The sequence below is a fragment of the Emys orbicularis genome, chromosome 1 (genome assembly GCF_028017835.1).
Source record: "Emys orbicularis isolate rEmyOrb1 chromosome 1, rEmyOrb1.hap1, whole genome shotgun sequence".
In the NCBI taxonomy this organism is placed as follows: Eukaryota; Metazoa; Chordata; order Testudines; family Emydidae; genus Emys; species Emys orbicularis.
In genome coordinates, this window is record NC_088683.1 from 200,928,881 (window position 1) to 200,943,497 (window position 14,617).

The 14,617-nt window shown below is 41.3% G+C and overlaps 1 protein-coding gene across 1 annotated transcript in view; it reads right to left on the minus strand.

Moving 5' to 3' along the window:
* URB1 (URB1 ribosome biogenesis homolog) overlaps window positions 1-14,233 on the minus strand; it is a 74,442-nt gene extending 60,209 nt beyond the window's left edge. Inside the window, exons 1-8 of the mRNA XM_065420033.1 lie at window positions 14,098-14,233; window positions 12,726-12,865; window positions 10,436-10,587; window positions 7,919-8,051; window positions 5,670-5,766; window positions 4,404-4,489; window positions 2,076-2,201; window positions 3-133 (exon numbers count right to left, since the gene is read on the minus strand). Coding sequence (XP_065276105.1) covers window positions 3-133; window positions 2,076-2,201; window positions 4,404-4,489; window positions 5,670-5,766; window positions 7,919-8,051; window positions 10,436-10,587; window positions 12,726-12,865; window positions 14,098-14,233 — 1,001 coding nt within the window. The remainder of the gene's footprint in view (window positions 1-2; window positions 134-2,075; window positions 2,202-4,403; window positions 4,490-5,669; window positions 5,767-7,918; window positions 8,052-10,435; window positions 10,588-12,725; window positions 12,866-14,097) is intronic.
* Window positions 14,234-14,617: the final 384 nt, after the last annotated feature.

Consider the following 14,617-nt stretch of genomic DNA (forward strand, 5'->3'; position numbering starts at 1 on the left):
ACCTGCCAGACGTGCCAAGGCTTCGATCATAGAAATTAATGCCATGTTTCAGAGAACAACACAGGTCCATTAAGAAGTTATGAACCAGTTCTCTTACCATGACCTTTCCTGCCTCTTCAGGATCTTGAGTAATCTACAATGTACAAGAGAATTGTGAAAAACAAACATTTTAATTGTTAGTTTAATGAAAGAAAATTTTACAACAAATTCACTTTTATCTGTATTTTATACAGCTTGATTTATACACAGACAACTCCTACTTCACTCACTTTAGTTTTTGGTTAAGTTAACAAGGCAAGTTTTAACCTGTGTATTAAACACATTCAATAATATAGGATTCCTTCTATTCATAGGACTCAAATTGCATACCTTGGGAGTGTTTTTATTAATTACAGGGCATTGCCACCTAGGGCTTTCTGGCAAGAAATAAGGACAGTAAAAAGAAGCATGCCAGATGAACAACGCGAAAAATGAAGCTAAATAGAGATGTAAGTATGTCACTTTTATAAAGGGATTATGGCCAAACAATGTGCTGGCACCATAAAAATTAAGATTTAAAAATTAATTTGAAATGTCTACTTTCAGCCTTACTACTAAAAATTAGTGCAAGAAAGCTGTCACAGAAATCACAGATGCTATCAGCATGAAGCATACAAAACAAATAACATGTTCCTTGGGCCAATTTTGGGTCAAGATGTTGGTCACACCGAGAACAATTTTAATACAGTACATGAAAGATGTCCTGCACATGCTAACTCTTCAGGGATGAAAAGCATGAATTCCATTACAGATACAGCACAAAAATGAGAGGAGAGAACAGACCAGCAATATTTATCAGGTCAATGACTGGTTACTTTAACTCTTTAGATATGGCAGAGTTTAAGACTTCTGCAAATGCAAAATTCATTGTCAAGTTATTGTTGCGAAATCACAAAACCTACTGACAAAGCAGCAGTTTGATCCACACTGCAACAGTGTGAATAATTCACAGCTCAAACTCATGTAGAGTCATATGTGTGCATGGCTCTGTATTAAACACTTAATGGAAACAGGTCCTTGCCAGGAGTTTACAGGCTTCTTATAACCTGAACTGCATATACAGTAGGTACCAGGATAGGAGCTGACAAAGAGACAGCCCATTAATGGTAGAAGTTTTCATGGAGAGAGTTGGTCTTTTAAAATCTATGGATACTGATATAAAGGCCTGATACAAAGCCCATTAAAAGCAATGAGAGTCTTTCATTCCATTCCATAAGCTTTGCATAAGGTCCTAAGACAATTTAGATACACCACATCTCAGATATTTCCATTACACAAAAGTGGAACTAAAAGATAACAACCCGTGTAATTCCTGTTATGTAAAGTAAAAACAAAGCGACTTACGCAGCAGCAATGCAGTGCTAGCAGGTACTAGGTTTCAGAAGAATGACTCTTAACTCATTAAAGACAGTTTTATACAAGCGTAACGTCATTTGCTGGTGGAAGCAAGAGCAGAATCCGCCCCAGAGACGAGGCTGCTCTTTATTCTGGGGCATTATTTCAGAGTCAGCCCAGTCTGATGTATGGAAACTGGGTACATGGAAAGGATATTGAGAGAGGCACTGCACAGTCTAGTCTTTGCTCTCTCCTACTCTGTCTTGCCCTAATGCAGGAGCAAATTCTTCCTGGCAGTCAAGCAGAGAAGAATGCTGAAGTATCAGCATGCCCCAAAGGCAGCACTTCTGCTCTGGAGCTCCAGAAATTGGGGGACAGAAAAGAGAGCCCCCCAAAGCGACATGAAAGTAGAGGTCCCTCCACACCCTTCAGGCAATCAGAAAAAAGGGGCAGCCCTACTGCCACTCTTCCTAGGACTGAAGCACTAGTAGTCTCCGGCCCAGGCAAGTCGTTTGTTGGTTTCTTTAAAGCAGTGTATGGCATGGCTCTCTCCTCTTCTTGGGATCATAAATAGAGATAGCCCTAGCCCCACCTGTCTATTCCTCCTGTTTGTAGGCTGCACAGATTCAAGCAAGGAGAGTGAGGAAAGAGGTACGGGATAGGGAATTAGGAGAAACATCTTACGAAAGAAATTACCAGACCTTGACATCCTCAGTGCTGACATCGGTAATCCCATTCCAACGGTAAAGAGAAGCAATGTGACTTAACACTTCCACAGTAAAAAAACGCACCTTCTGCGTCTTACTGATACTCTTATTTTGAACCACCTGAAAACAATAAAAAGAAAGTCTTTTGTGTATTGCAAATTACAACGAAATGGAAAATAATAGTCTCCATCACACCTTGCACTGGTATTGCTTTTGCGCAGCTCCCTCTCCTCTACTAGAACAGAAGCATTTCCCCTTTTCTCCTTGGCTTGGGGAAGCAGCCCTCTCCCACCACTCCCCTTCCTTCTTGGCTAGTGTACTGCGAGCAGCCTCTCCTGTTTCAATCTACTTTAAGCACTGAGCATATTAAGTGTTTGCAGGACTAGAGCCACAGTTTGGACTAAGGAGCTTCCGGCACCTTTGGAATACCAAAACCCCATTCGCTCCAGACAAGGAACTGGAAAGCTATTAGAAAAACTGGCAGAGCTTGCTAGCTGTGGAATCTGAAGAGGAGGGAGTGTTAGCTACACATGGAGTTTGTGTATGTTGAAGGCTCTACTCTCAGTACAGGAGCTGACAAAATCCACTGGGGGAAGCTGGCAAGAGTTGTTACCAGAGTAATCCAATGAATGCACCAAGCAGATGTTAGCAATGGCAACTGGTTTGCTCCAGGCTAAGAGATAAGCTTTGCAGAATCAGAGTCTTCTGCAGCTCTACAGGACCTGAGCTTCAATCAGACCTTCAGGGGACACGTCTGACTTTTGGAGAACCAAGAGTTTTGGTTAAGCAAGATTTGGATAGCTGAGGCTTGTTTGTAGCTGCAGTTCAAGGAATTTACAAGCTCTATGGGAAAAATCTGAGGTGCATATAAATTTCACACAACAAACAGTTCCAGATGCCTCCTCCCCACTTCCCTACTGCAAAAATAACCACAAAAACACAAAACCTTGCAGCAAAAGTAAATGTAAAAAATTACTATGAATATAGCATTAACCCTGTAACATCCAGCAAGGAAATTCCGAAAATTAATGGTTTTCCCCATAATGTTTTCTCGGCTTCATTTTTTTATTCCTGTTTTCCTTGTTAAATTTTAAACCTTGTGTATTATGTTATTAACTCAACCATGATACATACCAGAATAAGATATGTAACACAGACAAGCTAACAATGCAGGAGAAAAATTCATTTCTGGAACTCCCTGATTTCTAAGGTCCTGATTTTGCAATCATGATGCTAGCTTTTTTAAAGTTTAATTTAATGTAAACAAAAGCACAGTTTTCATTTATATTGTCAGTTTCCCTTTCCTGTTAGGTTTCTTCCATATGGAAAAGGGACAGAAGGGGCAACAGAGCTCAAAATGTGGAAACTGCTGATACACAAGGGGATATGGCCAAAGCAGCTGAAGACAACTGATTCTACAGCAATTCTCAAGGACTTCTGTTATCAAGCTTCCATAGCAGCCTTGATGTAACTTAAATCTGCTTTCCCCACCCCATGACAGAACCAGGCAACATGACATCCCATCACAGAACCAACTTCTCCCTTCTCTTTCAATGGGTTTACATGGCACATGGAAAGTAGTCCTCCCTGCAGCAGCTTTCCTGGATGTAGGCCTGGGTTTTTACTAGAAACCTTCATTATAAAAGCCACCATTTTCCTCTTGTCCATCAAGAAACAGCTTTGCCTGGCAGACTACATCACTAGCCCCAAATCAGGATACTCCCAGTCTCAACTGCAAGTAGATCCAGACCGCAACAGTTATCTCTAGTCAGGAGGTCAGGATGAGGGATGCTACAGAACCCTATCAAGACTATGTCTTTAATTGGAAACCTATGGTAAAGGGGCTTTACCCACCAGACAAGGACAATTCTCTGCACCCCATTTGCCCCAACAGCCCCCAATATAAAAGCTCTGTTCCTTCTGGAAGTGAGGCAGTGTGTTCAATAGCTAGATTTTCGAAGTAAGAGTAATAACTTATTGCAGATATACCACCCCACTTCTCCAGGAGGTAAATGAGATGGGATGTATGAGAAACGTTACATACAAGCAGTAAGTAGCTTTTAAATTCAGCCACGTGATCATTTAATTTAAAATTCTACTTAAAAAATATCACATTACATGCTTTAACCCTGAGACAATTTTATGGCCAACATATAAACCCCCGATGAACAAGCTCAGCAACAGAAATGCTGATGATTCTTTGCAGCACAATGCCAGAGTAATAAATAGGTGTATATTCTTTGGGAATGCATTGCAAAGCTGTCTTCAGTAGCAAGAGAAACAGAAAGCAAGAGACAAAGCCATTTCAAGGGCATACCAGACCTTTGTTCCCAGTGTGGAAAGCAGAAGATTGATAGTAGAAACTTTATCTTCCTTTAATCCAGTTCTAAGAATATCTGGAATGAAATCTAAGAACATATTTCAAATGTTAGAGTCGTGATCTGAGGACAAGCAGCATTTGACTATGAAATTAATTTCAGGGAATTTGTACTTGTTTGTCCTCAATGTCATGTCACTCATCTCTGTGTTGTATTTAAAGATGAACAAAAATACGCGTATTAGCATGCATGGTGAACAGATAATACAGTGATAAACAAACTGCTGTAACATTGCCTTTTATGAAATACCTATTGTAAGAATTATTAGGCAGTTAGTTAGCTCAGTTATTATTATTTAATATTTATATTGAGCTGGCGTCTAGAGACCTCAATCGGGTCAGAGCCCCATTGTGCGAGGCTCTGTGTAAACATATAGTTAGTGACAGCCCCAGCCCTGAAGGACCTACAATTATTGAAGTCAATGGGATTAATTATAGGGTCTGATCCAAGGCCCACTGATATCAACAGGAGTATTCCCATTAGCGTCAATGAGCATTGGATCCAGTTCTTAGTATGTTAAGTCAAGTGCATAGATAAGTCTTTTCAGAAGCAGACCCTAAATTAGCTAAAAACCCTGATTCCTTCTCTATTGCAATTCTGTGAGCTATTCTATGTGGGGCTAGTACAGCTGCCTCTTCCTCAACATACGGGGGTTGTACAAACACCCTCTGATGGCACTTCCCTGCAGAGCCCAAATGAAGGGCTTAAGGGGTACAGCAGCCAGAGACAGTGGCCATTTGACCCAAGGACAATCCATTCTAAGGACTTACACAGGCCTTGCACAGGCTATCTGCACAGGGATGAATTTCACTGTGTTCAAAAACTAGATCTTGCCTGATTTTTAAACATTTAACTTTAAAAGAAGGCAGCACATCCAATGTTATTACATTCTGAAGAACTTTAAAAGCCATAAAGTCTCCTCTGTCATCTGATCTTTGTGGTTCTGAAGGTAATATAAGCTTATTTATCATGAATTGGGTCATCTAGGCCTTCCTATTTACCCTGCAGTCTCTTTGCGGTCAGCATAAGCAATACCATGACCGTTATTTTCAGCCAGTACAGCCAAGTGTTTTGGAAAGCATAAGGTTATTTAAAATCAGTTTTTAAAATTGAATTTCCTTTGTCTTGTCAATGCTGTTTAACTGGTTCATATTTTTTAATGTGATCTTTAAAAGATACTCCTTTAACAAAAGCAGTAATTGTTAAGTACCTTTTAACTCTAGCACTTGTACTAGGATAGTGTTGTCACCAGCAATTAAAAAGGAGAGAGCAAACTGAATATATGCCATACGGACATCTGGTTTCCCCTAAAAGAAAATTAAAAGACACTTTTAGCATATAGCTTGTACACAATTGCAAAAATTTTACAGCAGCAGTTTGTTATCATAAAATATGTAATAAGTTGTATAGATATGTTTTATATAAACACATCCCCAGTATATTACTCTGATAAACTACACGAGTTTGTCAACCACAGTCTATTAACCTGTGGAGATTACTTTCATATCTTAGCATCTAGTTAGGAAGGCTGGTTGGTTCACTAATTTTTCAATTTTGAATACCTGGGCTAGGTCACAAATGATAAGTGGTTTGGCAGTCAGACTCTAATCCCCATTTACGCACATCACCAAACCACCAGAGATTGCTGAGCTATTCAGACAAGCCAAGGACCAGACTAACGGGGAGCTATTGCTCAGGACCAAGGTGTATTGGCAATGCTACAGAAACTGACAGTTCTGTCCGCATAAAGGCCACAGGATCTGACTGTAAATTAGAATTATTTTTAAAGATTAATTATTTAACTTCCATCTGGAAAATGAAATCCCTAGCCCTTTAGTGCAGTGGTTCTCAACCAGCCGTACGTGTACCCCTAGGGGTACTCAGAGGTCTTCCAGGGGGTACATCAGCTCATCTAGATATTTGCCTAGTTTTACAATGGGCTACATAAAAAGCACTAGCAAAGTCAGTACAAACTAAAATTTCATACAGACAATGATTTGTTTATACTGCTCTATTATACGATACACTGAAATGTAAGTACAATATTTATATTCCAATTGATGTATTTTATAATTATATGGTAAAAATGAGAAAGTAAGCAATTTTTCAGTAACAGTGTGCTGACATTTTTATGTCTGATTTTGGAAGCTTTTAAGTGAGGTGAAACTTGGGGGTACACAAGACAAATCACACTCTTGAGAGGGGTACAGTAGTCTGGAAAGGTTGAGAGCCACTGTGTTAGTGTATGTCATTTAAACTATATGTAAAAATCCCCAAATTAAATATAATTACTGGGGTACAATGTGAAACAACTTTCCCTTTAAAAGTGACTTGTAAAAAGGGGGAAAGAAAAGAAATAGCAGTGGGGACATGAAAGATTTTGTCAAAAAGTTAGGGAGTTTGTTGCTTTTCTGCTTGATTTTTACATTAGAAATTCAGGCTTGGTCTATCCTGAGACACTATTACAACTAGAGAATTAGTGAAATGACAACATCATAATGGAGTGAAATCTGAACAACTGAGAAGAGGAGGAATTTTCAGGCACTGTCTGAAACTCTGTTTTGGTTAATAATATCTAATTTACTCCCATGACTAATGAACACGTTGTTAAATGAATATCCTGGATAAAGATTTAACACCCAAGTCCTTCAATTAAGATGTGAGAGCTCACAAAGGTAGATCCTGCAGCAAAACCCCACACTTGACACTCCTAATAACTTAACATTAAAAAAACCCAACCGATTTCCCCCTAAAACCATTAGTTACAATTTCCAAAGCAGAGTGTAGTTTTTTCATAAATATTGGGTGAAATCCTGGCCCCACTGAAATTGATGGCAAAACTCCCACTGACTTCTACAGGACCAGGATTTAACCTGTTAATTTTAGAACTGGACAATTTCCACCCCTCTGAAACATAAATTAAAAACATTAAAACATTGCCTTTGCCTTCATTCCATTCTAGCCTTAAAATGTCATCTAATGGCAGTTCTTTCCTATGGCCACCAAACCACATAATAAGCCATGATGCAGTTTCATAACAAACTAAGTCACCCAATACTATGGCAGCAAAACTCAACCAGTTTTCCCTATGGTATTATAATCTTCAGGCGCTCCACTTCATCAGGGTAGCAGAGATCAAGCAGGCATGGAAATGAAATGAGCAACTCCTATGGGTGCCAGGACTTTGTTACACAAGATCTCCCATAACGACAGACACTTAGAAACATCCATGACCCCTGGGTGTTTCCCATTTAAGTGAATGGGAAACTGTTCATAGATCAGCACTAGTGCCTATTATAAACAATCAGACAGAAAAGGGGAAGGAAGAGGTGGAGAAGCAGTAGTGGATGAAAATACAGTGGTCGCATTAGCAAGTTTACTTTAAAAATTAGCAAAAGTAAACCGAAGATACCTCCATGCCAGCTCATCTGACCCCTGCAGATACTTTGCTCACTTTACCTTCTTATCTCTTTTCTTCACTAATCCAGGCAGGAATTTATTATTAAAATCAAAATGGCTATAGACATCCCTTGCAGAATCTGGCCCCTGTGCCACCATGGCCGACAGCAAGGTGAGGCATACTCGAGTCATCCTACGTGAATAAATAGGGGGGAATGCATGTTATTGCAGGAATGATGGTTACACAGATGTTATAATGTGAGAATTTATACCTCTCAAATCATCCAGCCATAACTTCCACCAAAGTCAGTGGGAGTTGCAGGCACAGAAAAGCACTCGGAGTCTGTCCCAACATGAGTAAGCAAGCACAGTCAGGAAAGCTAAGCTCTAACCACACTGAACCTGATCCTGTATTCCTACTGCATGCAAAGCTCTCACAGTCCAGGGAAGCCATGGCTCAATAAGGAATGCAAGATCCAGCATCTTTACAAAGCAACCACTGTTATTAATTTAGGCAAAATGCACGTGACTTTTCCCTAATTCTGGCCAATCTTATTTTCATATTGCCTGTTTTAAAAAGTATGTTTCTCAGATCAAGGCCCTGAGCCTGCAAATTCTTATGCATGTGCTTAACTTTAGTATGGGGAGCAGAGCCATTGGAACTACCCCTGGCAGTAAAGTTAAGCACCAACATAAGTGTTTACAAGATGGTGCCTTAATTCATTCCTATAAAATTGTTTGTATTATTATTGCTTATTATTATTTTCTTTGTTAAAGAATGCAGAAAAAGAGCTGTATTCCTGTCACTGGACCAAACCCTGAAGTCCTTACTAGTTTTCATTCAAATTTTATACTCAGTCCTTACTCACTGACTGGAGTGGAAATCTATCTGAGTAACGAAAAGAAAAAGTCAGAGGTACTGATGTAGAGGGAGTAGGCACAAGGGAATGTACATCTACATTGTTCCTATCAACTCAGCTTACACACACAAATATACTGGGAGGCTGGATGTTGATGTTCCAGAATAAGGGGGAGAGCGCCGGAAATGAAGGCTCCAATCCCTGCATCCACTGTCAACGTGATTTTGCTGTTAACTTCAAAACTGGGGCCATAAGGGCCCGATTCTGCAGCCCTTTCTGATGTGCAAAGACATGCCATTATTAATGGCTGCAGGATCAAGCCCTAAAGTTCCAATAGGGGGGAGGGATAGCTCAGTGGTTTGAGCATTGGCCTGCTAAACCCAGGGTTGTGAGTTCAATCCATGAGGGGGCCACCTAGGGATCTGGGGCAAAATCAGTACTTGGTCCTGCTAGTGAAGGCAGGGGGCTGGACTCGATGTCCTTTCAAGGTCCCTTCCAGTTCTAGGAGATAGGACATCTCCATTAATTTAATTTAGAAATGTTATCATTCATAAAAAATCATGAGGAGAAGACTCATACAAAGCAGAGATCCTGCCTCCATATGCCACAACAACATGACCTCTTTATGCTTCAACTGGACAACATTCGTTCTCAGCAAATTATTGTAATCATTATATTCTATGCCCCATTGGTGCAACTGACACATGAAAATAATTGTTTTGTGACTGCCAAACCCCTTGGCCTTTCCAGTTGGCCAATGTAGCTACTAAAAGTCAAAATACCCTATCTGAAATTCAACAAGGCTGTTTCCCTTAAGCAAGCTCTGGAAGGATTTCTCCAATAGCTGTATTTTGGGGTCATTATTATGAGGGTACATTATTTTGTTGGTAGTGTTATTGGAGCCATGTTGATCCCAGGATATTAGAGAGACAAGGTAGGTGAGGTAATATCTTTTATTGGATCAACTTGTGTTGGTGAGAGAGACAAGCTTTCGAACTTACACAGAGCTGACGAAGAGCTCTGAATGCCACAGACAGGGTCCTTGAATCAATAAGCACCTTCCCTCATCCAAATGAGGCACTGGGATGTAAAGCAAGAACCACCCACCAAACCTCAGCTGCCATGGAGGGACAAAGCAGAAGAAATGGTTGTGGAAGTACCTCCTTTGGACTTAGGTTATAAATAAATTAAGAAATAAATTCAATCAAAACAATTAGTTGTCACATTTAAGAGACAGAAAAAGGTGTCGAGGAAAAGTTGGGCTAATGGAGAAATTCTATTACAAATGTGTCGACATTTTGTGAAAAGAATAGGAAAAAGAAGCAACAATCAAACTCAACACTTCTTGCCATCACCATGGTGTTCTGCTCAGCTTCGGTGAGCAATAGAAAAGGAAACCTCTCTCTACACCTCAAGCAGGTTTCATATCACAAATGACATAGTTAGGGTAAACAAAGCAAGCAGAGGAAGAGAATGGAAAATTACAGACTTAGCTAAAGTCAAGTGCAGCGCTACTCCCTGCAGCATTCCTGCAAACACTTATATGTGCCTAAGATTATACACTGTGAGCAGACCTCCTAAAGTCAGTGGGACTCCTCACATTGCAAACAGTTCAGCACATGCTTAGGTCTTTGCAGGATGGTGGCCCAAGGTAGCATATCGGGACTATGTCAGAGCAACCAACGCAGGTTCTCACTCTGGTATGCACTAGACTTACCTGTGACTTTCAGAATACAAAGCAGCATAGATTAATTTCATATAGCTATTAATCAACTTCTTTACTATGTTCATCCCCACAACAGAAAAATGGGACAGGTCACTTGCTGTTCTCAACAAGATGGCTTCCAAAGCTTGAAAAATTAACAGCATCTGCAAAGTTCAGAGATATTTTAAAATATTGTTGCCATTACTTTCCTCAAATATCCCTATACAAGCTAATATAAATAAGAACATTAGAACAGTAAACATCATAAATAATGAGTAACTGTGCAACAAGAGGAAATGCTTCCAAATGTGAAACTCAAGGTAACACACTGATTCTCTTCCAGATGGTTAACACTGAAATAATACGCTTGGGCAGAGGCTTCCATACTATGGTCTATGGATCACTACTAAGCAGCGAAGAGGTGGCTGGTCACATGGTACCAACTCTTCTCTTTGTTTCCAGCTGCAAAGGTCATGAAATTCAGTGTTGATAATGGCAAGACACAGTACATCAGAGAGAATCATTTGAACTACTCATACACTTACTGTATTCTAAAGTAGTTGTAACCAATAAAGATTAAGACCTAGGCCTCAATATGGACAGCACAATTAAAACATCTGCTCATATTGCAGCAGCATTCAAAAAAGGAAACAAGACACTAGGATGCACATGTGGATGGAATGGAAAATAATACTCAAATATACAGTAGAACCTCAGAGTTACGAACACCAGAGTTACAAACTGACCGGTCAACCACACACCTCATTTGAAATCGGAAGCACACAATCAGGCAGCAGAGTCCAAAAAAAAAAAAAAAGGCAAATACCGTACAGTACAGTGTTAAACGTAAACTACTAAAAAATAAAGGGAAAGTTTTAAAAAAAAGATTTGACAAGGTAAGGAAACTGTTTCTGTGCTTGTTTCATTTAAATTAAGATGGTTAAAAGCAGCATTTTTCTTCTGCATAGTAAAGTTTCAAAGCTGTATTAAGTCACTGTTCAGTTGTAAACTTTTGAAAGAACACCCATAATGTTTTGTTCAGTTACGAACAACCTCCATTCCCGAGGTGTTCATAACTCTGAGGTACACCTCTACCTCGATATAACGCTGTCCTCGGGAGCCAAAAAAATCTTACCGCGTTATAGGTGAAACCGCATTATATCGAACTTGCTTTGATCCACCGGAGTGCGCAGCCCCACCCCACCCCCCGGGAGCACTGTTTTACCGCATTATATCCGAATTCGTGTTATATCGGGTTGCGTTATATCGGGGTAGAGGTGTACTACTGTAATGCCATTATATACAGAACTCAAAAACTATACCTAAGCCCCAATACTGCACTGAGCTCCTCACAGTGAAACCCTAAATACACACACAACCCTACCGCAGCATCAGGGCCTTACAAATTACAAACTCTGTGTTTTATCAGTAGGTGGAAGAATATCTACACAGCAAGCAGCTGACAAAGCAAGACACAATGTATACATCGTTTTTCTGTTATGTAGACAGAGAGGATACTTTATTAAAGAGTGGTAGCCGTGTTAGTCTGTATCAGCAAAAACAATGAGGAGTCCTTGTGGCACCTTAGAGACTAACAAATTTATTTGGGCATAAGCTTTCGTGGGCTAAAACCCACTTCATCAGATGCATGGAGTGGGTGCCACAAGGACTCCGTTGTTTTTATTAAAGAGATTGTTTATTGGAAGTTAAAAGGGGCTCCATCAACTTTAATCAGTTGTAAACAAACTCTTCTTTACCTAAATTACTAATAACGCCTCACATAATTAGCTGTAAGAGAATTCTATAAATCCAGTTTATTGGTCACTATTTATGCTCTTTGTTTATGTTTTGCATTTCTCTCAGCTCAGACAATAAGTTTTACCTTCAGGTTCTTAATGCTGCAATAGCTGGATATCACACACTACAAAGGAAGGCTTATTTATCTAAAAACAAATGCTTTTATTAGATTTGTGTGTGCGCATGTGTGTATAAACATTTCTATTGGTCTTGAGTTTTATAAAAGCTTTTCTTAACAAAATTCAAAGGCCTCAGTACTACAGAGCTTGACTTCAATGGGACTATTCAGAATACGTTAGGTTTAGCACGTGTAAGAGGCTTTGCAGGATGCCTTTACATTTTATGACAAACTTATAAGGCCACTGACAACTTAACAACCGATTTTTCTGCTCCTCAGATCTCCAAATAAATTCTTTTATTCTGTGTTTATACTACAATTATTAAATGTTCTATTCAGTGCACACTCTGCTGTCCATTACAAATGCAATGCATGTGGACAACTTACTTCACTTTCAGGCCTTCTTTCACCATCCAAAAGTCTGAAAATTTCAGCACACTCCACAGAAATTTTTATATATCCCTCTACTACATCATATAGTTCAGTAGATGGTAATGTCTTAGCTGTGGAGACGAAGTTTTCTAAACCTGAAAGAAAACAAGCATTTCCGTCTGTGATCAAAAGCATGCTTTTCAAATGACAGATATAACCTTTATTCCAGCCAGGGCTGGCTCCAGGGTTTTGGCCGCCCCAAGCAGCCAAACAAACAAACAAAACAAAACAAAAGCCGCGATCGCGATCTGCGGCGGCAATTCGGCGGGAGGTCCTCGCTCCAAGCAGGAGTGAGGGACCGTCTGCCGAATTGCCGCCGAATAGCTGGATGTGCCGCCCCTCTCCGAAGTGGCCGCCCCAAACACCTGCTTGGTAAGCTGGTGCCTGGAGCCCGCCCTGATTCCAGCTTCACAAACTCCGTACACTGCATTATAATTTGTCAGGATTCATGGAAGAAGTGTCTGGTATGGAGAACGTGACATTCAGCATGGGAAGAAACTTAGACCAATATCATCTACTTGTTAATATTTTCTTTCTCACTTTATGTTCATCTGAGTGCTAGGCATATTACTGCCAATCCAAAGGTACATTCACTAATATAGAATGGGAACGTTACAAGAGCACAATGCAACCAACTACACTTCACTGAATAAATCCCCACAAAAGACAGAATTTATCCAAGAATATTTCTACCTTGAACACTGAATTACTTCATATCATTTCAAGCTCATTTAAATATGCAAAAACTGCAAAATACTTTTAAGGAATAATAAAGGTGCCCTCCCCCCCACTTTTTTTGCATAAGATACAGAAATACTTGTATAGTAAAGAAAATACACATACTGCACTTAACTACATCCAAGGCTGCCTAGTGAAAAAGTAATAGAAAGAGAGAGAGAGAGAAAATGCAAAATCTTTGTGAATAGTAACAGCGAGCGACTCACAGTACAAATGCAACAATAATTCATTTATTACTGGGGCACCTGCACTAAACAAGCTCCTAGGTGTGGGTCTCAATCCCCCCTCCCCTCCCCGCAGGGATGGGCCATAATGCATGAGATCAACATGAACGGAACCGTAATGCACTTGGAGCAGTGCAGTGTGCGCGAACCTGGGAAATAATGCAGGGCGGGGGGGCGAACGCAACAGGAACTCAGCACACTTTAAAGAATGCAAAGGCAGCAGCACGAGGGGGCGATGGCCGGTGACAACTCAAAGAGCAGCATGGGGACACCCCATGCTGGTGCCCCGTCAGTGCCAGTTCAAGGGCAGCAGCAGCACGGGGGGTAGCACGTGTAAGTCGAGCCCAGCTCCCGCCCCGGCTCACCCTTGATCGCGGTCTCAGGGTCCCGCAGCAGAAATTTGAAGTGGGTGCCCGTGAATTCCCCCTCCGCGCCGCGGCCTCTCTTGGTCTCCACCGCCCCCGGGCCCGGGGCCGGGCTCTTTCGCTTGTGGGCGCCCATCGCGCCGGCCTCCAGGCTGCGCACGGCGGCTACACGCGGCAGGCTGCTCCGGCCTGTGTTCTCCCGGAAGCGGCCCGCGTCCGCTTCCCTGCTCGGTCCTCTGGAAACTGCAACCCGGCAGCGCCCAGCGCTGGCTGAACAAGCCCCAGGCTGTCTCCCAGCTCCGAGGGGGCCCACGTGCCCCTGCCCTCGCTTCCCCCCTTGGACATCTACCCCCACGCCCAAGCCCCCTCTAGGCCACCCACATTCCGCCTGAGCACATCTACCTAGGCCCGGGAGGAGACAGGGAATTAGGCCCCACTGCAGCTTTAGGCCTTCAGTGACTAGTCCATCAGCCTGCAAGGGGGAGCCCAATGTGTGCTCACAGTCAGAGCAGCTCTCATT